This window comes from Drosophila serrata, unplaced genomic scaffold (assembly GCF_035046125.1).
Source record: "Drosophila serrata isolate PLE 108 unplaced genomic scaffold, ASM3504612v1 contig_347, whole genome shotgun sequence".
Classification (NCBI taxonomy): domain Eukaryota; kingdom Metazoa; phylum Arthropoda; class Insecta; order Diptera; family Drosophilidae; genus Drosophila; species Drosophila serrata.
In genome coordinates, this window is record NW_028257245.1 from 2,747,134 (window position 1) to 2,772,181 (window position 25,048).

Genomic DNA, 25,048 nt, shown 5'->3' on the forward strand with positions numbered 1-25,048 from the left:
CGCATGAGCAGCCGGAGAGCCAGACACAGGACACAGGACACAGATACAGACTCAGACACAGGAACAGACAGACAGACAGACTTGGGACTGGTGTGCCAGTGTGTGGCAGAATAAACATGAAGCGTATTGATGGCAAGGACTCCTTCGCAAAAAGTTTCATATCAATTTTAAGCCAAAGTAATGAAAAAGTAACAACAACAGCAAGGGGAAACGTGGAGCAGAGCAGCAGCAGCAGCAGCAGCAGAGCAGAGCAGGAGAAAAAAAATTAAAACGAATGCTATAGACAAAGCATATTTGCACGCAGCGGGAAGGACCTCGTCCTTCGATTAAAACGATGATGATATCGTTGACGACGCGCAGCGCACAAAGCAACGCCAACGCTTTATGACAGCCCAATGGGCCACCGGGGGCTCCGTTTCATTCCTTTCCTTCTCTCCTTTTTTTCGTTCGTTAGGAGCTTCTAAGGATGCTGTTTACATTCGTTGAAAGAGCCAAAGCGGACAAGCGGACCATGTCTGCAACAACGAAATTAAAAACCAATAAAAACGCTGGCCCACACGAAATTAAAAATTATGTTTTTCCCTTCTTTCAACAACAAACGGAAACAAACATTGCGCGGATGCCGCAAGAAAAGTTGTAAAAACAGGAATAAAACACGACGGGGCTTTAAAAAAGTGAACAAAAAATGCTGCACATAAAACTTTACCAATTAAGCAAAACGATGGAAGGCATAAAAGTTGCCAAAGCCTATGCACCACTTCGATAATTGAATATTTTAGGCGGCCGGATCAGCTGCCGTGGAATTTGAGTCCGAAATAAAACGTAGCATACATCCCAGGGCCGAGGGCCGAGGGCATTAATTGCTGCAAAGTGCGGCTGAAACTTTCACGCCGACAATTCGGCGGAGTCATTTATTTAATTTACTACCTGCCATGGTGGGATCCAGCCCCATCCCATCCCTCGTCCAACTGCATTGCCATGAATAATTTAAGCAAATCGCTGGTTGTCTGACTGTCCCCGTGCTCCTACTATCACTATATCCCATCCGTACTATTTCGTTCCGGACGGTTGTGTCTGCGTGTACGTGTCGCTCGGCCGGATTAGGCGGCATTTGCATATTTTAATTATTTAGATTGTTGTGTCGAGCTACTTAGCCCGCAGAGGCAGTGAGTCGGAAGCGGAAGTCCCGACTTAATTAAAAGTTTCACTCGGCGCAATTCTTTTTGTCTTTTTCTGAAGCTGTCGATATCCACAGCATGTGTTTGTGATTCATGGTTATATGGTAATTCGTGATAAAAGTGAGCTTAAAGTGTTCATCCTTAATAATCACTGGCACATACAATAATAATCTTGATAACAAGTTAAATTTAAAACTATAAATAGTCTGGTGAACATTTCTCAAATCACCTCAAGCTTGGCCAATAAACACATTACCAGCCCCGCCGATCATAAATTCATAATGAAATATGAGGCTAACCCAGGCGAAACCAAAGCCAAAGCCACACTCAGAGCCACAGCTACATCCGAAAGCGAAACAGATACAGATACAGATACAGATACAAGTGGCGAGGTCAGACCGAGACCAAATGAAAACCAGGGAGTTAGCAGGAGCAAAATATAACTATAATAAATACGCAACAAAGTAGCAAAACAGACTCCAGTCAGAGCTGAGGGCGAGTAAGTATTTGGGGAGCAAGCTCCGAACGTCTGCGGCATTAGTTTTATGATTATTTGTGGTATTTATTGTGGGGACAGTGGCTACACCGACAGTAGCCACAAGCTCCTTCCATTCCTCCACTCCGAGTCACATATGGCCGATTCAAGTTGCTGCTCAGTGCAGCTTTAATTAGATTTGCACATTAGACAAAGACCAGGGACGATTCAGCTAATGATACGGGAAAAATCATATCGGTATGCCGAGCACGAAAAGTAACTCTACAGTGGGGCAGTGAGGCAGCACTCGCCTGAATTAATTTATTTAGATAAAGTTTTAATCATAGGAAACATCATAATTACAAAAAGTATTGATTTAAATTGAGGTCAGCGAAAAATATGTCTGCTTTAATGGTGGAAAGGTAGTGGAAAGAAATCCGATAGATCTTAATGGACCTTAAAGAATGGAGAGTTTTTAAAATTGTTGTATCATTTTAAAAATATAATTCAAAATTTGAAATTTTGTGGCTATTTCCAGGCTCTCTTGCAATTATTTTAAAACATGCGTTACGCATCTTATTTTTTGTAGTTGGCCGAAATGTAACTTACTTGATCTATTAATGTGACTATTAAATAGGTTTTTACATATTTGTTTATCAACGTTAATCAACAAAATTATGAAACGTAAGTACTGGCAGGATCATAAAGCATTTATTATATATTTATCTGAGTTAAGATAGATGGGACTCCATGGACCACTGTCTAAGTAGCTCTGCTTTAATGTCTCACTCCATTTTCCACTAGCTTATCCCACTGTGCTGGTCCTGTGCTCTTTATGACAGGACTGTTCCGGTCTGACTTGTTGGACTTCCCAGCTCCAAAGTATACGATGCGATAAATACCAGACGGTAACAGTTGCACGGAGAGCAGAAGCAACACAAGGACATGTGTCCTGCCATCAATAATGCTTAATTTAATTCGAGCCGGGCTTACTTACTTCGACTCCGCTATCTCTTTAAGTCGAGGGGAGGCAGTGCGTCCGGCACATGATTATTATTAGTTATGATGATGTATCCCTTTTAATGGTTCCGAACGGGGAGTGTGGACGTGGCCAGCGGAGTTGGGTGCGTGTGCCCGGACTGGCGAATATTAATAATTGTTTTCTTTTTTTCTGCCTGCCTGTTTTTCGGGGTCTGCGAAACACGCTAAAAATTAATTAAACGTTCTAGGCTGAGGGCATAAATGTGTATGTGTATTCACGTCTCTCTCTCTTATTTTTTTTTTGTTTTCATTTCTGTTTTTGTCCGGCCATTTCGTGGTTATTTATGCGCTGGCCCCGACCAAGCCCAGCGGACTCCGGACTCCGGACTCTTGGCATACGCTTGATTCATTGTTTTTGACCACCGCTGCTGTTCGAACCGAGTGTGAGTGTGACTCGCACGCACTCATATTGCCAATTTATATTTGTATTAATTAATGGGCCAGTAAACAATTGCTGAAAGCAGAGCCATTAGTCCCGTTCCCGTCGATAGTGGGGGGGTTTGGCTGCTGGAAAATGCGGGAAATTGCCGCAATAATCAGCCCGACAGAGCCACATAAATTATACACACATTTTCCACATCGTCCTGCTGGAGTTAATAACATTTTCATAACCGAATTCTGTTTTGTGAAATTGACTTTGGATATTGGATGAGAACATTTTTGCTTCGCATCAGACACCACAAATTTCGCTGTCAATTGCACTTTAAACTAATCGAAATAAAGTTCAAAGTTATTTATTTTTTGGTGAAAGTTCATTTTATCTAGCTGGAACATTATTTTCACAATTTTAATTAGAAGATGAAATTGTTTTATAAACTGTATTAAATTTGACGGGTTAAATAAGAACAAAATTATTCAATTCGAAGTGAAAACTTTTATGTGTGTTTGACACATTTGTTTTTCGCTTTATGTAAAATGTTTTCTATATCAGGAGTTTGAAAATTCTGAACTCTAACCGTTAAGTATATATATTTCTTTTTATTTCTGTTCTTTTGTCACTATTCCTTATTGTTCTTTATTTATTGTGCCCATAACTTAAGATTTAAAACCGTATTTTGTATTGGGATTGCCTCCAGATTTTGAAGTATACATTCTTAGAATCCATATTAAGCTAAACCAATGTAATTATCTACTTCAATTTAACGAATTAGTATTGGCTGCAAATTATATATGTGACACATTTATTTCGGAAAGTAGTTAGAAAATTATATGCTCGTATTTAAATTAAATCAAACGTTAAAGGACACTCATTGGTAGCTAAACCTTACGTATATGAAATATATATGAACTTGTTTTAATTTCGAGTAATTTCGACTAAAAACTATTTGAAAAATAAATCAAAACCAATTTTTGGTTAAATAATCCAGGGAAATCATAACTAATGCTGATAGTTAGTTCAATATTGTCTCCACAGAAGAGAAATTTGCTCTAATCCTTATCAATAGCAGAATTTATGAGTATTTCAGAGTTAAAATGATTAAATGCGTATCTTCTCCCCACCAAAATTGTTTGATTTAAAGCTCACTCAACCAAAGCAAATAAAGTTCAATGCAATTCCAAAGTGAAATCAGGACAGTGCGCGTTGAAAATGAGGAAAACAATCGCCTGGAAAAGCGCAGCGAAATGACAGAAGCAGATTGTCCTGTGCAGTCACGACCACAATAAAACACTTGGCTGTTTGTCCGCCCAAAAAACACTCCAGGTCCAATCCCAGACCCAGACCCAGAATCAGCTCCAGACCCTTCCTGTGGAGGATGCCCGGAAAATAAGCATGCCAGCTGCACATTACAATTTGTTGGCGGAGTGTGTGGAGTTCAGTTTTTCGGTCATGATAAAAATGAGCGCCGGAAATGCGAATATAAATTCTGCCATATCTGATGTACAAGTGTACAACTGTCCGGAGAAGGAGTTCATGTGTGTGTGTGTGTGGCAGGATAAACGTAATGGCAGGCACTGCATTCGCCATTCACCATCAGCTGGAGGCAGTGGCACTGCCAGTGGATGTGGCAGGATGCCCGCCAGACAGGAGCAGACCAATCATCAGAAGTATGCTAGCGGCTGGAGGAAACGGCAGCGGAAATGACATGCAATAAAACACAAAGGCGCACGCATCGAGTGAAAGCTGGGAAAGCAGGGAAAGCCGGGAAAGCAGGGAAAGCGGGGAGACGAAGGGAAACCAGTGAAAGCTCACCCATTGTCTGTTGCCTGTCGCTGGATTATAACGAAAAATGGCATCTAACAACAAAAATCTATCTGGCAAATGCATTTGTGCCCCCTCCCACACTGTTTGGAGAAACTTTGCGAAATTACAATTGCAAAAGTTGCGTGCCCAGGAAGTCCTTGGTGTCCTTTCGGCTGGTGTCCAGCATCCCGATTCCTCCCGGAGCATGCCGGTGTCCCTTGAAAAACCCCCACCCACTGGGATACTTTCTGTATCTGTATCTGTAGGTCTGTGCGTTAACGCCAAAGTCATTTGGCTTATCAATGCCAGACGCAGACAATTCGGGACGCTTATCGCTCGGTCGCATCGCTGGTCCAGCAACATGCAGGTGGTACCGGAGGATGTGAGGATTATGGGGTTGGGAGGGGCGTTATTAAGTGGCCATTACCAGGGTTCGGCGACAAACTGGACAAGGTCGGGGGGCCCACGGCCACAAATTACACAGCTGCAAATGATTTTGCTCAGGCCTCGTCGCACACACAGTGGAAAACTTTAAAGCTACAGCACAGAGATGTAGACATTTTATTTGGATTTTGCAAATCTTTAAATTAGAAAAGTATTCAAGCTTAGCTTAGACTGCAGTTTTGGTGCAAACATATGTACATAAGCGGACGGCATAAATAATATATAGTTTTATAAAACGAAGCTCTAACTTGGTTCTGCATATATTTTTAGATACTACGTTAATTTCCATATATGATACTATGATACTAATTAATAAACGAATATGTACATAACAGTTATGTACCATAAGTTTTCCACTGAACGTAACTTTCAATTCTCAAGTTTGGGACACTTCTTCATAAAAATACTGTCTACCATAGTTATAGTTCCTTATAGTTTTTGGGTATGTAAATGGTGTGTCACACAAAGTCTACGCACCTCGTTTACAAAATCGAAAAACTGAGACAATCATTTAATAAGCGTCTTTTCGAATTTTAAGGAAGCATACTGTACAACTTTAATACAAAATATATTGGTGAATTATAAAGTTACAGCAAAAACCTTATTTTATTATGTCTCCCAAGCAATTGCCTTGCATATTATAAAGAATATGTATTCTTAATGAATATCAGAGGTTGAGCATGTAAACTGAGTTTGTCTTGCATTTCCCTTCATTTCAGTTTTAATACTTTTCGAATAAATTTCATTTATAATTTAAAGTTGGAAGGGAACAAGGTCGGTCGACTATATTATAAACCTGCCATAGGGACGATTGGATAACCTCCAGGACTCTGTTCATACCAACGCGTCATCATTTTTCTTAAATTCCTCTATTCTTTAGTTGATTTATTTATTTAAAATAACAACAAACCAATACTAATGTTACATTAGCTCAATTTAATGCTATAATACCAATCTGTATTATAATAACATCATACATACACATAAATACTATGATTTAATGACCAATTATGGTAAACATTTTTCCCTGTGCATCGTCACCAGTGGAATGTGCGCAAACATTGTTGAACCGACGGCTGGGGCGCGAGTTGTTGATTCTAACAAAGTAAGCAGGGAACATGGGACTTGGACATGGACTGGGACTGGGACTGGGACTGGGGACCCACCGCCTGTGTCCCCTTCTGGAGTGGCCGGCATTATTTGCTAATTACGCCCTGCAGCAAGCGTTGCATGCATGTGATTGCTCTTACTGCCACTGCCACTGCCGCAGCTCCTCCTGGTAGTTGGCCCTACAACTCCGCTTGGATCCGTTGTGGAGAGCCGGTCTGCCATAATTTGCCATCAACTTATTAGCAGGCAGCAGGCGGAATTCAGCTGCCTGCTGCCTGCTTTATTTTCGATTTTAATTTCCATGTGGCTGCCGTCGTGAAAGGCCAGCATGCAAATGCTCGACATGCGCGTAATTTGTATTCATTATCCGATGCATAATTATACTGCAGATACGGCATCGGAGCCATCGAAGCCATCCGGCGAGTCGCCAAATCAAGGATTTCAATGGCCTGATAACTTGGATAATTAATGCAGGAATTGGTAATATTTATACAATTTATAGAAGCAAATTAAATAGCTGCTTAGGTTTTCAAAAGAGCGTGAAATAAGCTATAGGGGCAGGTCGAAATAATGCGTTTTGCATCTTACTTATTTTTATTATCATGTTTTTACAATTGAATTAGAACAAGTCCTTCAGGCCATTTAAGTATTGCCAGTAGTAGTGGTAGTCTCCACTCTCTTTGAACTCTTTATTCTCATGAATGTCATACAGTTGATGGTCTTAAGTTATAGTTATTGTAGTGTTTCATTAGCCCAATAGCGTCAGTGTTTCAAGGAACTCTACGCCTGTTCATTTTTTACTTAAGAATAAACTTTAAAATAGAGTAAAAATAGTTGGATCTACTCTAGTTGATGCAATAAATATAATTTTATAGGGTATAAATAGGGTATATCTTCTCTTAGGCTACTCGTAGGTATCAAAATATATATATATATGTATATAGACTGGGCTTAACTAGGGATGTGTATTTGGAACAGTGTTGGCTCTTATTGTAGGGTTTCGGTCTCTCCTCCTTCGGAGTTGCATATGTTTGTGGGTGAGTGTATCCTAACTAGGCGCCTTAATGTCAAGTTGAACTTTATTTTGCTTTGTCGTGTGCCGGTAGTTGCCTCCGTTGCAAAGAATTGATGATCCCCGCCAGCGTTCTGGGCCACGTTCGTTAGCCACGAGATGGAGTTGCCCAAGGGGTGCCTCATTAATAACTCCTTGCCGGACTGGGATATGCTATCTGGTTATGTTTCTCTGAATGCATCTGGGCTCTGATTAGAGCGCCCTCCGGCTGCAGGACCGGCTGCATCACGAGATGATGCAATTCTTGTCCTTGTCGCCGCCCATCTCGCTGGGCTTCCTCTTCCGATCGTAGGCCAGGGCATCGTTGGGTACGTAGCTCACGCGCACGCCGCCGTAGTGGCGCCTCTGCGGCAGCTGGTACATCATCATGTAGTCCTCGGAGCTGGAGGAGCTCGAGGAGCAGGTGGAGCACACGTCCGACTCCTCGGACTCCTCGCGTTCCCTCTCCCGCTCTCTCTCCCTTTCCTTCGGCTGCCGATTTGGCGACTTGTGGGCCTCGCTCTCATGGGAGAGGTTAGCAGCAGCTTGAAGGACTGAGGGAGGACCTTGGTAGGAGGCGGAGAGTGGCTGCGCGGGAGCATAGGTGTCCGCCCGCGTGGTGGAGTGCGACCGATGGCCACTGCCGCTGCGATGATGCCCGGCGGTGGAGGAGGACTTGCGACGCCTCCGCCTTCGAGAGGAATGCCCGTGACCATGACGACCGCCACTCTCCCTGTCGCGATCCCGATCCCTGTCCCTGTCCCTGTCCCTGTCCCTGTCGCGCTCTCTTTCCCGCTCCGAGCCTCCACTCGTGCCGGCTCCATTGCCCGAGTAGCTTCGTGAACGTGGCAAGGTGTCCGGGATGCCCTCGAATCGCACGCCCTTCTTCTTGCCCGGCTCCCCGCTCATGGGCGAGGAGGAGGAGGCCCCGCTCAGTATGGAAACGGGATGGGTGAGGGCCTGCGTAGCTGACTGAGTGGACAGGGGCGTATTCAGGGACCTATCGCCCGCCGAGTGAGTGGGCGAGCCCATCAGTTCCGGCGGCAGGGCAGTGGAAGCCACACTCAAGTTGGGTGTGGGCAGTTCGGGCAGATCCGTGGCCGGGGGCGGCGGAGGCGGATGCAGGATGTCCGCGTACTCGTGCTGAGGGAACTGTTGGAACTGCTGGGCGGAGGAGAGGTGCGGCAGGTTCCCCGCCAATTCCGGCATGCTGGCGGTATGCGGATTCTCCAGGAGCTGGCGCTGCAGCTGGTAGCTGTTTGGGGCGCCCAGGCTAGGCTTGGCCGGCCAGGCTGCGTCCAGGTTCGAGGCCATCTCGTTGAAGTTGTACACTCCGTCCCGCTGCAGCTCCATGGGTTTGGGCAGGAGGTGCGGCTGGAAGTCGCCCGGCGAGTTCAGCGGCGACAGGTTCTGCGAGGTGCTGGAGGCGCGACCGCCCGAGAAGTCGGTGAGATCCCCGCCGACCGCATGGCCAGATCCGTGGTGCTCCAGCTCCAGATCCTTGACTACGCCCGCGTCCGAGTCCGAGGTGGCGTAGCTCTTGCCCTGCTCCAGCAGGGACAGCTCTCCGCCCAGACCCAGCAGGCTGCCGCCTCCGGCTGCCTCCAGCTGCTGGCTCTGCAGCTGGTACATGGCCTGATTGAAGCTAGCCTGATGCTGCTGCTGCTGCTGGGGCGACATGGGCGGCGAGCTGGAGGCGTGGCTGCTGGGGATGCGGGCCGGCAGGGGCGCCTGCGGATGGCTACGCACTCGCTGCGTGGGCGGAGTGGGCGTGGTGTACATGCCGGTTCCAGAGCTGTCCGACGGCGTCGGTGGCTCACCCTTGCTGCAGGCAATCGAGCAGTAGATGGCTCCACGGCGCGGCAGGAAGGCACGGCCCAGGAGAGAGCAGCGGCACGTGTTGCACGAGAAGCACTCGTCCGTGGCGTGCCAGTGCTGGCCGTCGTGGCTCATCTGGCCCTGGTCCACGCCAATGGCCTCGCCACAGTAGTCGCAGTACTCGGCGAACATTGCGTCGAAGCAGTGCAGGCAGTAGGGTTTGCCCTCCCGCATGATGTACCGCTGACCACCAAGCTGCTTGTCACACTCGTGGCAGGCGAAGTGGTTCATGTGCCACGCCCTGCCCTCCGCCTCCGTGCACTCGTCGGCCAGGATGATCTGTGGGGTAAGAGAGAGAAAAAGGGGAATGTTAGATTCCGTTCAAAAATGATATATTAAAAGCTTAATGGATTTACATTTCACTTTAAAAATTTTATGAATAAGCAAATTTTTAAATACGTTAAGATAAGTTAAGTCTAGTATCTAGTCTAAGTATCATTAAAAATGGTTAACAAAAATTCCATTGACTTAAAACGCCCAAATAAATTGCTTTATAAGAGATTATTAACATAATAACGTTTCTATGTTATTTGTATTTAAACTTCTGCAACATACATATACATTTGTGTTGGTTGCAACAATGGATGCACAACATGTTTCAAGTAACATTGGTCTGTTGCATGTTGCAAAACATGTTGGCAATATTTGACCATGTTTCTAAACATTTTCTTTTGTCTTCTGCCGTGTTTTATTTAAAATTTTAATAAATCGACAGTTTCTTTATGATTGAAATTCGGGTTTTATAAGTAATTTTTGTAGTTAAGAACAAAGTAAAATTATTTAAATATATTTACTTATACAGGTTGTCAAAGCATTAACTAAACTATTGCATTCGAAGTTGATTCTCAGCAGAAAACTCTTAGATTTCCCGTAGAAAATATTGTAGGGAAATGACTCAATGGCTACATACCTCATCGCAAGCCGAACAGCGGGGCTTGAGGGTCTCCGCATGGTGGCGTCCGCAGTACATGCGTCCATCCCGATGGAAGTAGATGAGGTCCACGAGGAGCTCCCGACAGACGCAGCAGGCGAAGCACGCCGGATGCCAGCTGGCATTGGGACCCAGTCGCGTGGCGAAGACGGCAATGTCGCCCGTGGAAATCAGTTCGTCGCACTGCAAGGTGTAAGGATGGAGTCGTGGGATTAGCGGAGGAGCTGGTGGCTGGATTCGAGGTGGCTATACTTACGCCATCGCAGGGTCGGGCGCTCATCAGCTGCCGCACGTTGCCGCGGCCCAGGGCATCGCGCTTGCGCTGCGTGGAGAAAAGCCGCAGCTCCTTGCGCTCCTCATCCGTCAGTGAGTGACAGTAACGAACCTGCAATGACAGCGAGTAACTGAATAGTGCGGCAGGCGGCAGGAAAATCATATGTTCAAGTGAGGCTCCGTGGGCCGAACCTCATGCTGAAGTGATCTTTCCAAGAAGAGCGGCCAGGGAACAGGCACACGGACAGGGACAGGGACAGAGAACAGGCGGAGATGGTTTGTCTCGGCTGCGGACAGGCCCACATCCCACCACCAGGGGTAACCGCAAAAGGCAAAACGGTAGCCAGTGCTGGTAGACGGGGCTGCCCATCAACGCTTTGCCTCCAGCCTCCTGCTGTCCACTCCATCTGCATCTCCATCTCCATCTCCATCTGCATCTGCCCATCTCCCCCAGAACGGTCTGTGGTCTGCGGTCTACGACTCTAGTTCTTCGGTCTTTGGTCCGCGTCTCGTTTGTGTGTTGTATGCAAATTTTTTCGGCTGCCTCCGCTTATTTTTCGGTTTTCTTTTTCCTGATTTCGGGCCGGCCTTCAATGACTGTTCTAGTCATCGTTAGCCAGACCAGAGGGATCTCAAACCCCAATCCCCAAAACAGTGATGGTAGCTTCATCACGGTACATAGTCTCTCTAGGTAAAGTAGTTTACACATAGTCCAAACCTAGATTGATTTAACTCGTAAGATGAGTAACGCACAGCACTCCTCTTTCCTTTGGCTATCTTCCTTACAACATTTCAAGAGAGTTTGCAGTTTCTTAATGGCGTTACCCGCCATATGCATATTGTCTTTTCTTGTACCATGTACCTTTTGTATGCAACACAAATTGTACCTTACCATCACTGTCACAGCATCCTATGTAACTGATATCTGGGAATCCGCTCAGCATTCCCTGTATTTGTTTGGATAGTTTTTTGTGGTCAGCGTCTGCTCTAAATACCCAACTCAGTCTGGCTGCACTTGTTTCCCCGATTAATTAAAGGTTTCAAGGCTTGGTCACATATGTACACAGAGGATGGGTTTATGCAACATCCAGAGATGGAGGTGTGGGAAAAATCGCACAGTCGCACAATTTGACTTTGAAATGTCATAGCCCGTAATTCGAGGTGGCTTCAATCGCGATAAGGCGGCTCCTCCAGGTTGGGATAAATGCCGCAAAATTGACGGCCCACGATCCCGGGGGACTTGGGTCAGCGGCTAACTGGGATGGCGATGGGGATGGGGATGGGGATGGGGGTGGGGATGGGGTATGGACTCCAGTACTCACCTCGTTATCATGCGGCGGAAGTTGATGCAGCAATTGTCGCACACGATACTGCTCCCCCGGGCTGTTGACGTATGGCACTTTGTCGTCGGGTATTTGCGAGAAATACAGGCGAACCTGCGGGAGAGCGGAGCAGAGATTCGAGTGGTAAGTACCTGCGGCATGCCTAAGTACAGTTAAGAAGTTGGTGGAACGGTGGGTCGGGCAACAAAGGGTTAAGAGCCCGGCCGGCACAGCGGGCAGAGATTTTTGATTTTATTACGCTGATTCCCATTCTGATTCTGATTCGGCGGAGCCAGGTTGAAAGGTGCACAACGTGCCAAGCTAACTTTATTGGCCACGCCGCAAAGCGTTCTCCTTGGCCAACATGGCATCGGACATGGCCATGGCCCTGGCCATGGAAATGGAAATGGGGAAATGGGAAATGCCAGCTCTCGCGGCGGCTGACTGACACATGGCTTATGCCGCATCAACGTAAATTGCTGCCACATGGCTGTAAATAAATTTTCAATTCTGTTTGTAAAGTCACCCGGCGCAAAAAGAAACGAGACGAAGAAATGCAATGCTGGACATGTGATAGGCCATCCCGATGGGAAGCTTGCCAATGGACGGAATGGCCTTAACGGAAGTCAAAGAGTTGAACGCAAAACGGCAGAGGCCCCGGAAAAAATACCAAAATCCGAATTTCAGAGCTGGGAGCTGGATAACTGGTCGCTTCTGCCGCCCGGCAGATTGTGAAAGATTTATTTGGCATTGTCGCATATTTTACGCGAATAATTTACGAGCTCGTTTCGTTTTTCGACCCTGGCAAATAATTGAAAAAAAGAGGGGCAGAAGGCCCAGCGCCGTAGCGCCTCTCGGCCACAATTGAATTGGCCATTAAAGTCAAATGGCAATTGAGGAATGGCTGCTGGCCAGCTCGGAGCATTCTTTAATTAGCACTATCTAATTCGCCGGACAGTGGGACCTCGGACATGGCGGACCTTCGCCTAATTGACACGCTCCAATAGAGCCGGTCCGAGTCCGAGTCCGGCCGAGTGCAGCGCGCTGCATCTTCCATCTCCGAGGCGACTCTGGCCACCAGTCGCTGATTTATGGCCTCGTCGCGTGTATTTATTTACAGCTCGCTCCGAGTGACAAAATAACGCACAATAACTCAAGTATCCCGCTTATCGCCAGCCCACAAATCTCGCCTGCCACCACGGGTCTGCCCTTGGCGCTTCGCCTTTCGCCATTCGCGTTGCAAGTCCAAGATCTGTAATCTGGACTCCTTGGACTCCTTGGCAATGGCAACGTGAGTGCTCGCACCTTGGATACCTGACATTTTCAGGGCTTCGTCAGAGGGTTCTTTAGTGCAAAAACTAAACTAAATAGTAAGCACTCATACTAGTTGAATTTCCTAATGGGGAAAATGTTTTAATTACAGAAATAGAGACCGAGATCGATGATTGCCAACTAATCTTATTTTTTACTTGTCTAAAAAGAATCAGTATATCATATATCCTATCCTGTTATTTAAATTCATATTTAGTGTTTGTAAAAATGAAGTTATTTGTAGGAAATCGCAGAAATTACACTAAAATAATCAAAAGACTAGAATTTTCGAAGTAATAGGAATATGTGTCTACTATAAATAGGAGTGGTTGTCCAATGAAGGATCAGTTTTCAGCTAAAAACTGTTACTCAAGGAAAACAGGGCTCTTTTGGCACTCACATGATAAACTACGGACTTGCTGCGTTATAACATTAAAACAAACAAATATTTCAATCTTCTTAAAATTGATCGGTAAATAAGAAATCCATTTTAAGGAGTATTTTGAGTGAATATTCATAGTGCATGTAATAGTTATAAGTTATAACTTATAACTAAAAAAACCGATAGCTACTGCAATCAGCAGGGAAGAATGTAGTTTCTATTTCGAGTTCTAGTTGCAAACTCACCTGGTCAGGCCGCAGTCCAGGTGGCACCCAGGTGTACTCCTCCAGGGCGCAGCCACTGTCGTCGTCCGAATGCGACTGCCGCTGCATGTCCATGTGCGGTCCGGCCAGGAAGGGAGCATGCGCGGAGGCGGATGACGTTCCCACGCCGGGATGATGGAGCAGGGAAGGTGGCGAGGGCGTGGACAGGGCGGGCGACAGTTGATGGTGCGACGGAGGCGGAAGCTGGGCATTGGAGTACTTGGGGGCACCGGGCGAGTACTGGGGCGGTCGTCCTGGCAGTCCCACTCCCACTGCCACTCCCGGGAGCTGCTGGTGGTGCGGTGGCAAGAACTGCTGGTGGCGCTGCAGCGGCAGCGGCGAGGTGGGCAGCAGGCCGGCGGCACTCTGGGCAGCGAAGAGGGCGCTGGCGGAGGAGCTGCTGGGCAGGCCCAGGTTCGGATGCTGCTGCCCACTGGGTGAGAAGTGGCGCGGCAGCGTGGGGATCTTCTGCAGATAGGAGATCTGCGTCAGCGGGGTCCGGCTGATGGGCCTGCGGAGGAGGGAAAGAACGGGCGGAAAACGTGACTTGGAGAGCGGGCTTGACTAATCAAAAGTTAATTAAAATTTAAAAATTTAATTGAAGTGCTTCCTCCGGCGGGTTAGAGGTCGACCATGGCCACGGCCACGGCCACGGCAAGGAATGCCACTATTATATGTAGTACTTTGGGGGAAATGGGGAAAAACGTGTTAATCCCTTGCCACAAAGCCGAATCATATTGTTAATGTAATATAAAACCGCATGGAAATCATTTTCATTGTATTCCTTTTGTAATTCGTTGGATTTATGCGGTTTTTTGCACTTCCTATTTGCCAACGGACAAGCTGTCAATTTTAGTTTGTTTTTCATGCGTTTTTTATTTCGGCGGCGGCGACAAGAACGGAAAGTGGGGAGGGGGGAGTGGTTTTTCCAAACGTCAAAATGAAAAATATACGCTTCACAGCATTTACACAAACAAATCGACAGACTAGCGCTGCTTTTGTTGCTATTTTTTGTTTTGTTTTTGTTGCTGTCAAACCCGCAGGGCTGTCGCCGTTGTCATTTTGCCATTTTCTGACATTGTTATCCTATCCCCGGCTCGAGTGCGCCCTGTAATCCATTTACTGTGGTCCCTACGATCACGGGAAAATGGTTGGAAAACATAGTTCAATAGACTAAGTTAACCAAATAAATTATTGAGCTATTGATCTCAATGAAATTAAGTCCTGTGAGATCTGTTAGAAGTTCCCTAGATCTTTATCAAATATGAATATATATTCCAACATCTTAATATATATGTATATTCACATTCCCCATATAGTACAGTGACTCAGAGCCTCCAATGACAATCCTTTTGCCCCTCAATCCATCTTCAGACAAAAGCTTTTCCTGTAAACCAAATTTTTCGTAGCGCACTCGCAGGCAGCTTTCCCTCCGAGGTCGTGGAAAGGAACACGCACCATTTCATGGCAGTTTGCTGTTTGCCATATCAAAGGATAACTGTGCATTGTCTGTGCGGATATATGTGTATGCACACACAGTCACTCGTCTATATAGTGGTGCTTACATATATATATCCGAGTATCTGAATGGGGGCGTGGCCGGGGCTGAACCGAACTGGAAATGCGAGTTTATGCGGGCGTTTTATCAAAACAATGCTGTCCGCCCTTTTGTTGTTTTAACCAGTGAATTCTTTCTTTTCGCCCAGCCACATCCCGATTTAACATTTTCCAATTCCATTTCTAGTTCACCAGCAAGGAGGAGGAGGAGCAGCTGGGAGGGATCGGGACTGGGACCCGCTGATGTGTCAATAGCGAGGCGAGTGCTATGTGCCAAGCGGTTCCTGCGGCTTGCCGGCAAATTAATTGCGCAGATTGCGATTTCAATGGGAGTAAGGCCCAAAAAAATCGCCTGACATTTGAATTTGAGTTTTGAGCTGCGAGAATGCAAGAATGCGTGGCGGGACAACAGTTGGGATTTGTAATGGACTGGCACTCACACCGAGAGGGGACTGAAATGCGAGTCAAAATCCAAATCCAAATACAAATTTGAATCCAAATCCAAATCCAAAGTCGAGTCCCCGGGCATGCACGTGCAGCGTGTCCCAGCTGGAGACCCCCAATGGCAGAGTGTGGCCCGCCATCAAATCAGGCGCATTCAAAACTCAAATTACCAGTTCCCCACTTGGGGTTCCACAAACGGAAAGCCAGACGAAACTGTGCATAAACACGGCTCAAAGAAAAAATAACCAAATGCAGTCAACACAACAGTAATGGGGGTATAATAATTCGGAAATTGTTAGCAATTTGCAATGCGCATTTCGCTATAAATAAATCCTTAAAGGTTTAAACCGAATATTAAAGGAAATGCAAGAGTCTCTTGGTTAAATTATTTTGTATCTAAAGTCAAGGTGAGATAACGATTTTAAGCCTCCTTAATTATTGGACATAACAAATGAAGAAATAATTCTGTTAAATAAATCAATATTATTATATCTCATACTTAAGACCTATCTCTATTCGTTTTCCAGTGTAAAAATCGGCCTGGGAGCCTGTGGGTCTGCTTGGTAAATTTATTGTGCGGCTTTTCCACACCGGCGGGCGACCTGCATTTCTTTTTGGCCCTCCTTTTTCTACCGGCACCAGCACAAATTTATTGTTGACTGCAGCGAATTGCGTAAAATTGGCAAAGCAATTGTGGCAAGTTTCAATTTGGCACAGGTCTATGAAGTCATTAAGGCGGGAGAACAAAATGGAAAGTGCCCCGCTCTGTGCGTGCTGCACATGTTGCGCAACATTGTTGTTGCAAGGCAACAGGAGCTGCAGGATCGACCGGGAAAAGCCCGCCAATTCGTGCCAAGTTGGCAGCTGTTTTGATGTTATTTGCATTGATCGAAGGCACAGGGCTTCGGTCTTCGGTCTTCGGTCTCCGGTCTCCGGCCTCTGGTATCCGACTCAATTACTTTGGCAGTCGTTGACCCAGAGAACTGGTTTGCCCAGTCTCTAGGGCCCTCGGGAAAACTAGTTCACAGCCATCCCAGGACCAGAGAGGGAACCGGGAAAGAGGAGGCCATCTGCAGCTGCTCCTGCTCCTCCGGGGCCACCCCTTCGTAGAGATCTGCGGCAAGTGCCTATATTTAGCCCGTCTGCTCTTATCTGGCATCCAAATGAATGATCATTATGCGGCGGTCGCGTTGACAAATTGCCAGAGCTCTTGAGCGATGAGCGACGGCTCAATGCTGGGCTAAAGACAGTTTAGCCAGGGAATCTTTCGCAGATGGAGGTGGAGATGGAGGCTGAGACGGAGACGCAGAAGAGGCAACACAATGGCCAAAAGGTTAGCCCCAAATCACTTTGGCACTTTGTGTGCGGTTTTCTCAAGTCATTTGTGTGATTTGGGTTAATGTCGGCAGAGCAGCCGAAAAATCATCGTGAACGAGTGTGTATATAAGCCTGCTAATACATATGTATCCGCAGCGAAAGTTACACCAGGTAGTCCAAGGCAAAAAGACCAACAAAATGTTGTTCCAGGTTATTCTTACACAGGAAATAAAAATATGAATCATAAGAAAAGGTATAAAGAGATAGCATGGGCTTCATTTTATAAGAAATAAAAGAAGAAGGCTTGAAATCATACCAAAAATATAGTCATATTTAATGTAACTAATTATAAAACATTGAAAGATTTCGCTATTTATTTATATTATCAAAAAAAAAAATACAAGCTTAATTGGTATTGTATTGATTTGACATATGTTTTGTTTATCAAGTATAATTAATGCTTCTTTAAAACAACGCAGCAATCTCCCACTAATATTTTTAGTACCTAATAGTACTGAATTATTATTTGAAAAATATCATAATATTAGCCACTCAGATATCGATCCATTATCATCATCTTGTGAACTTGTTGAAAGATTGTCTTGACCTCAGCTTCCTTTATCCTTGTATCAGATCCCCTATTTTTTTCTCTGTGCAAGGATTGCTTATATGGCTTCTTGTGGACCCTGGGTCCAGGGACGACAGGTGTCACACCATTGAGACTTGTTTGCTTTTAGTTTTACGACGTCTCTCAGCTGGACAACAATTATGTGGCAGGACTGGCACGCCGCAGTGCATGTCCTTTTATTGTTTTACTATCCCTGACAGGGCAGGAAGAAGAGCAACAAAAGTTTATTAAAAAGCTTCGCAGCTTCGTGTTCGGTGCGATTGTCATAAACGATTTTTGAATTGTCCATAAAACTTGCTGGTCTGGGAGAAAGGAGCGGCGGCAAGCTCGTAAAGTTTTTACGGGGGAGAATGTCCATATTCGCCCAGAAATACAGAGCCACAACCGCTGGCATTTTTGCAGTGAACCAGGCAAAGCCACCAGCCACCATCAACCATCAACCAGCAACCAGCAACAGTGCGAGTACGAGCACGTTTTGTTCTGTTCCGTCTGCCTTGTCAACATGACATTTGCCGTGTTGACATTTTTATTGACTTTGGCAGGCAAACGGTTTTTGTTCTCGCCTAGCCTGAAAGTTGATTAAGAATGCCAGTCTATCTACCTCTCCTTCCCCCCACCTGTGTGTGTGTGTGTGTGGTCTTCGTCCAGGTGCGTTTATTACGCATACGCCAAGTGGCACTAATTGCCGACGGACAGCGGCGGGACTGTACTTGCGCTAATCTGCTGTTTCAATTTGCCCGCCGCTTATGCTGGAAAGTCGCATAATCTTCGGACAACTACAACTGAGCAGGATCGGAGCCATCTGAGCCAATTAAAGTTTGGGGCGGTAAATGCCGCATTGCCACTTGGTGCAGGCGGCAAGTATGCTGCTGCTGCCGCTCTCCTTTGTTGCTAACGGGCAGCAAAATTGTTTCCCGAGCGTGCAAATTTTCACAGCTGCAACAACTATGCCAGCAATTTGTGTTTGCTAAGCGGCAAGAGACCCGGCCCCCCGTTCCCAGCTCCCAGTTCCTAGTTCCCAGTTCCCAGAGCTTCCTGGGAGCCACAGAACCGGGGGAGCGACCAGAGACACCGCCATCGCGATCAGGTTTGTGTTAGAGCAGCGCCTTGGTAATGGCTGCAAGAGAAATTGCATCATCAATGCAAATTCGGTGAGCTAAAGGCGGTGATAGCAGAAGTTCCAATTTGTTTTCATGGTAATTGATTCAAGGCATTATTTTTAATTCGATCGGCCGCCAATTAATAGCGAACTTTGTGGCAAATACATCAAAGCCCGGGTAGCTGCTGCAAAACGCGTGTGTTGTTCTGGGTCGCCCACCAGGCCAGGCCAGGTAGTGCCTCCTCCCGATCACCGATCACCGATCACCGATCAGTGATCAACAATCCCCCCCTTTGTAGCTATATGCCATATATCCATGGCTGTGTGTGTTCCCAGTCGGCGGGGCCTACGGCACTCATCCGGAGACGATGCTGGCTGCTGCTGCTTCTGCGGTCGTTGTCTTTGGTCTATGAACTTGTTTTCTCCACTTGTGTCCACCTGCCCCTCAGCCCCAGTCCAAGGTGCCCCTTCTGGTGCTGCCTTTTTAATTGAAGCCGTGTCTTTGGCTGTGTTTTCCCCCCTTTTTAGTTTTATTTTGTTCGTATTTTGTTGCTTGTAGCATGCTTTTTGTTCCTTGTCGTCTTCGCCGTCGTCGTCCGTCGTCTTTGGGCTTTTCTACGACTTTTTTGATGCTTCGATTTTTATACATTAATGCTGCTGCCTTCATTGCCGGAGTGATTATGCTCAATTTTGTTTTTGACCATAATTACATTTCGTTCTCCGCATCCGTTAGGCTGAGGAGCTGGAGAGTCTGGCTCGCTTTTTATGATGATTTGGTAAACAAATTGGCATTGATTGATTTTTATTCCGCGCTGAGCAAACACGCCGAGTGAAGGAAATCACGCTTCGAGTGTCTAAGTAGCCGTCGAAGGTCAGCCCGAGATCACTGGGATTTCCACTTGATAAACTCCGATCGGTTCGTAGTTATAAAAGACACATTCGGATGCTAAAAGATGTGGGCTTCGGAGGAGAGAGCCCCACCAGCCAAATCTGATTTGATTTATGCGGCTTGCGTCGCAGCAAAACTGTTCACAAATTAACCGTAATAAAGCCAACTGCGCTGCTAGTGCGCTGCATGTTGGCTTATTTTGATTTATGGCCAACTGAAATTGGAATCTAATTTCTTGGCCATTAACAAAACCAGCAGCAAAGCAGCAAAGCAGCAAAGAAATTGTGTTCCCTGCCTACGCAGAGAGCGCGAGTTGCAGGCTGCACATTGCTAGCCGGGCCGAAAAAGGAGTCTGCGGAGTGTTTGGCTTTTGGCCAGAAGCTGGGCCGGCCAATCCCATTCCCGAGGGGAATTAGTTCTGACTCTAAAAGGTATTGAAATCACTGATTGCTTTCAGCAGGAGTAAATCAAGTCGGGCCCAACTGACTGCGAACTTTTACTGATTCATTAAAATGGATAATTTATTGGAAACTTAGATGTAGGATTAGCAACAGACATAAAACTCAAGAGCTTTATAGTAATTTGTAGTACATAAAATAATTGAAAAGACCTCAGGCAGGTCAGGTATGTAATTTATATAATTTATATAGGAGATGTACTAAAGGCACTTTTTACTTCCACCAAGAAAAAGTCTTCAGTAAACTTTTCTACTGAGAACAGCAATTAAGTTACGTTATATATATGATTTATTTGGATTGTAGGAAATATATATAGAAGACAATTGCAATTGTTTCCACAGTCTGCTCCGATTCATTCCTCTACAGAACTCGAACTTGGGAATTTTTAGACCATCAGATGCTTTTTTCTTTTCCTTTTAACATGGTATCTATTGCTAAACTTCTTCTTTTCTATAGATAATAAATTTTAAAACCTATTCTGGTAACTAATTAAAATATTTCCCTCATATTCTATTAGTAAAATCGTTACAGGGTATTCGATAGATCGACCCCTGGAGACTAGTTCCTCCGCCTTTTGATTTGGCTTGTTGTTTGACAAAAAAGCTGGAACGGTAAACTGCACTTTTGCACTAACTGTTCTCGGAGGCTCGTTGACAAGCCGGCAACAGGCAGCAGATGGAAAAATGGAAAATACAGAACAGAAAACAGAAAACAGGCATCAGCATTCAGTGGCATCCACTGGCGACACGGCAGAAATAATTAGCTGCTAATTGCGTTTTATGAGGTGCCCTGACAGTTAAATGATGCGGCACATTGCAGGCCTCTCTTTGCATTGTGCAATGGCTGGATGCTAGAGATTAGGCCGCAAGTGCGGCTAAATTGGCAACTCCCCCGCCCTCCGAACAATGATAATGTGTCCCCCCTTATCGCGGTCAGTGGATCGCTGGAAACCCGCTTCGGGGCAGGTTCAGGAACTAACGAGGCAGGAATGCAAAGAGTGCTAATGCAGGCGGAATCCCGCCACTGGCTAGCTGCCAAGTGGCAAGCTGCAGGTTGCACTTGGCCAGCGGAGGCATGCAGGCAATTTAAATGCAAAAAGTGAAGCTGTCAATAAAAATTACGCGAACGCCGGCCAGCCCGCTCCCCCTTTTCGCAGCTATTAATTTATTGCCTTGCGTGTCTGTGCGAGTGCGTTAAATGTTTTATTAATTAGTTGCTCCAGAGAGGTGGGGGAAATTCCAGCAGCCTTTATATTTTCGAACTGTCAGTCAAGTGTCTACTTTCGGCTAAGGTAATCCCGAAAATCCCTTCAGCCCGCACTTGTTTTGATCAGCCCAAGAGGTGCTTTGTGATCCGTGGCAAATGGCTTTGATGTGGGCGCAGACTAGTCACGGAGCGGGCCAAGAGTTTTGAGATTGAAAGCGGCTTAAGACGCTTGAGAAATGCCTGCACAGAACAAAACAAAACTAATCAATAAATACATATATATGTATGTATATGTAAATATGATTTTAGATCACATCTGTAGGAGTTCTGCTCTCGAAGAAACCATCGAGATGTGGCAAACCTGCCTTCATGAGATTAACTTTTAATTGAAATTAATTAACATCCAATACATCATGGTTCAAGACCATTTTTTATTTTCCGTGTGGGAAACATGCCGAACGGGAGGGGAGCACAATTAATATGCGACGCAGTTGTGTTGGCCATAAATGCGTATAAACATGGCATAAGCACCGACCGAGGCAATTAGCATGGCCAACATGAGCGGAGACGCTTAATGGCCTTGCTTTATTTTCACATTACCTGGGCTGGGGGGGCTTGAAACAAAGACAACTAAAAGTAAAGAGTAAAAAGAGTAACGAAAACAAAATCATATTTTACCGCCGTGCATAAATAAATCACAAGAGTTTGTAACGCTGTTGTTGTCGCCGTCGTTGGATCGCACTTCATCGTGGCGCCGTCTAAGAAACAAAGTTTGGAGCGCCGAAAGAGCCAAGAGACGGGAGAGCCAGTTGGCCAATTGTCTGGGCCAAGTCATGCAAGTTGCCGCCACTTGGGCTGCACTTTGTTTTTGTAATTAAGTTGCATCTGCAGCCACGCCCCGAAAAGAGTTGCAAGTCGCAGGCCAGCGCCCCTAATGGCTTTGTTAATTAAAACCAAAATCAATATGAATGGGCCGCCAGATTGCACGCCTCTGAGGCAATCTTTTGCAGTTGGGAAAAATACCTATCGGAAGGTCTTTTAAGGGGAATAGTTATCGAAGATTTGCTATCTACTTTATGTACATATCTCTTTATTTACTATAGCTTAGGCAGAATTAGTATTATTTCGAAATGAGTACTCTAAGCTGATGCTAAAAGAAACCCCCGGAGTATTTACAACACTTTGCCGTCCCTGAAAGCAGCCTTCGCTTGCAACATTTTGCTACCTGCTCCTCCCATTAATATTAAGTATGACTGCCGAGGCTATGGGATGGATGGCTGTAAAAACTTATTTCCCAACTTACATCCCAAGCAAATTCCTCGCCATCAGTTTCGTTCATTTCGACTGCCGAACGAGTCGTAAATGTGTCTCCGCCCGATGCCGCCTCCTTGACGCGAAATAGAGACGCAGCGGCTAAGCTCTCGAGATTTATGCGGCACTCGATGGCAGTTAAGATTGAATTGAATGCTTAGACACGAGCTGAACACAAGTTAATTGCCAGAGAGAGAGGAGAATGTGAACTAACCAGAAGCCAATGCATTGGCTCGGCCTCAAGAGCTGCAGAAATTATTGCAGTGCAATTTTTTAATATCTTCATTAAGCGCTCTGGGGCCCAGGCAATTAAAAGGAAGCCCAGGCGAAACCAGATTCGGATTCTCCAGTTTTGCATCTGAGATCTGAGCTGGGAATGCCAAGCCAACGACAAGATGAAGATGAAGATGATGATGAAGCCGAAGATGGAGACGGAGACGGAGACGGAGACCAAACCGAATGCGGTGAAAACTCTCATCGATGGCAGCCTTTGGGCTTCTGGGCGAGAATCGAGAATCCAGAATCGAGAGTCGAGAATCGCGTGTGGCTACCGGATTGCAGACGGATCGGATCGGATGAAGCCGTGTCAGGGGCACATCAAAACGGCGTCTGTTATTATTATTAATTATGCTTTGATTGTCTTCTTGCTGGAATCGCTGGCATCGCTTGGGATCGCTTGGAAGCGCTGGCGGTTCCTGTTAGCAGGCCGTTTGGCAATGCAGCTCCCGAGCGTGGATCTGCTCTCTAATTTGTGGTTGCCAAAGTTCGTCGTCATCATCATCGCAGGCATCATGATGAGCTTGGCCAACAAAACTAATTGAGTTGTGGCTCTTTCTCCTACTCGCGCTCCGTTTCCCAAGAGCCAAGTTTGTTGCCTAAGTCTTTTGTTTGCCCCCAAAACCCTGCATACTAAATCAAAGCCCTTAAATGTCCATGGAAATATATGCCAATATTGTTTTTCCACCCAGTCCTAGTGCCAGCCTCGATCCCAGGATAGTAGCGTTGCCTTTGCAGAATGAAAAGGAGGAAATGTCATGCGGCCGCGGGAAAACAATCGCCGGCCATATTTCATAAGCTGCGTGCCTGCCATCCGCGAAACACAATAACTTAGTCTTAGGGCCCGATATTTGCATGGCATTATGCAAAATCATGACATGAAAGCGGAGCTCGCTCTGCGCTGCCTTGCTTTACTTTACTTTGCTCTGCCATATCTGCCACAGAGGCGGTCAGAGGCGCACAAAGGCCCCTGGTAAATCACACTTTGGCAGTTGCTGCTGCTGCTGCTGCTCCACAGAGTTGGCCCGGAGGCACTGCGTCGTATGCGTAACCCGAGAGTGGCCGCGTAAGTGGAGACCAGGGTGTGAGTGATGGGATGCCATGCGAACCGGCCCAGGGACGAGGGACGGAGGCAGTGCAGCGGAGTGCAACGCAGCGCATCGAAACCAGACAGCAGGCACACTGTGGCAAATTTAGTTGTGGGGAGGCACCAATGATACCTCAAGAATAATGGAAACCAAATACTCAAGATTGTCACAGAGACTTGGAGTACCTTTTACCTTTTTCAAGCCAGTCTAACTTTTATTTGAATTGGAATTAATTTACATTACCTATTTCGGAGTTTAGTACAATTTCTAAGTAAGGACATAATCTAGGGTGATTTATATTGAATCACCAAATAAGTTGCCATACCTTAATATAAGTCATAAAAGAAACAAAATGCCCATTAGGTGTTTTCCTATTAATTAATTTTGTAGTAAACTAAGAGCTTAATGTATAAATATAGCAATTTTTCAAGCAAACAGCAGGAGAGATCCATCTACTCATGAACAACGAAACCACAAAACAGAAAGTGAATATCATTTCCGTAGATTTATATCTTGAACTCAATTTAAAGTCCATTGATTGTATCATTGAAATGAGATATTCCGTGTGAGGTTGTCAGAAAAACAAAGCCGAGGCGAGACAGCAAAATAAATATGGCTCAAGGAAGTGATAGTATGCTCTGAATTTACTGAATGAGCTTGAAAGGGTTCATATTTCACCAAAAATGTTATACTATATATTCCTGATGCCGCGAGTGAGTGTCACCACTGTCTTGGGGCTTCAGTTTCAAGTCAGAGCCAGGGCTCAAGAACAAGTTGATGCCGCTTGTTGCGTGTGTCTTGGTCGCAGAACACGCAATGGCTGCTGTGTGTTCATTGACTCCTGCCTCGGCATCGCATCGCATCGCATCGCATCGCATCGCATCGTCGTCAGCTAGTGGAACAAGTGGCTGCTCCTCTGGCTCCTACTCCTGCT

The 25,048-nt window shown here is 45.9% G+C and overlaps 1 protein-coding gene across 4 annotated transcripts in view; it reads right to left on the bottom strand.

The window, feature by feature from the left end:
- Window positions 1–7,071: 7,071 nt before the first annotated feature.
- Window positions 7,072–25,048, bottom strand: part of pk (prickle) — a 63,874-nt gene continuing 45,897 nt past the window's right edge. For all 4 annotated transcript variants that reach the window (XM_020959802.2, XM_086838111.1, XM_086838112.1 and 1 more), the window contains 5 exons: window positions 13,824–14,352; window positions 11,886–11,999; window positions 10,547–10,675; window positions 10,270–10,473; window positions 7,072–9,638 (listed from right to left, as the gene is read on the bottom strand). In XM_020959802.2, coding sequence (XP_020815461.2) covers window positions 7,728–9,638; window positions 10,270–10,473; window positions 10,547–10,675; window positions 11,886–11,999; window positions 13,824–14,352 — 2,887 coding nt within the window. In that variant the 3' untranslated portion in view covers window positions 7,072–7,727. The remainder of the gene's footprint in view (window positions 9,639–10,269; window positions 10,474–10,546; window positions 10,676–11,885; window positions 12,000–13,823; window positions 14,353–25,048) is intronic.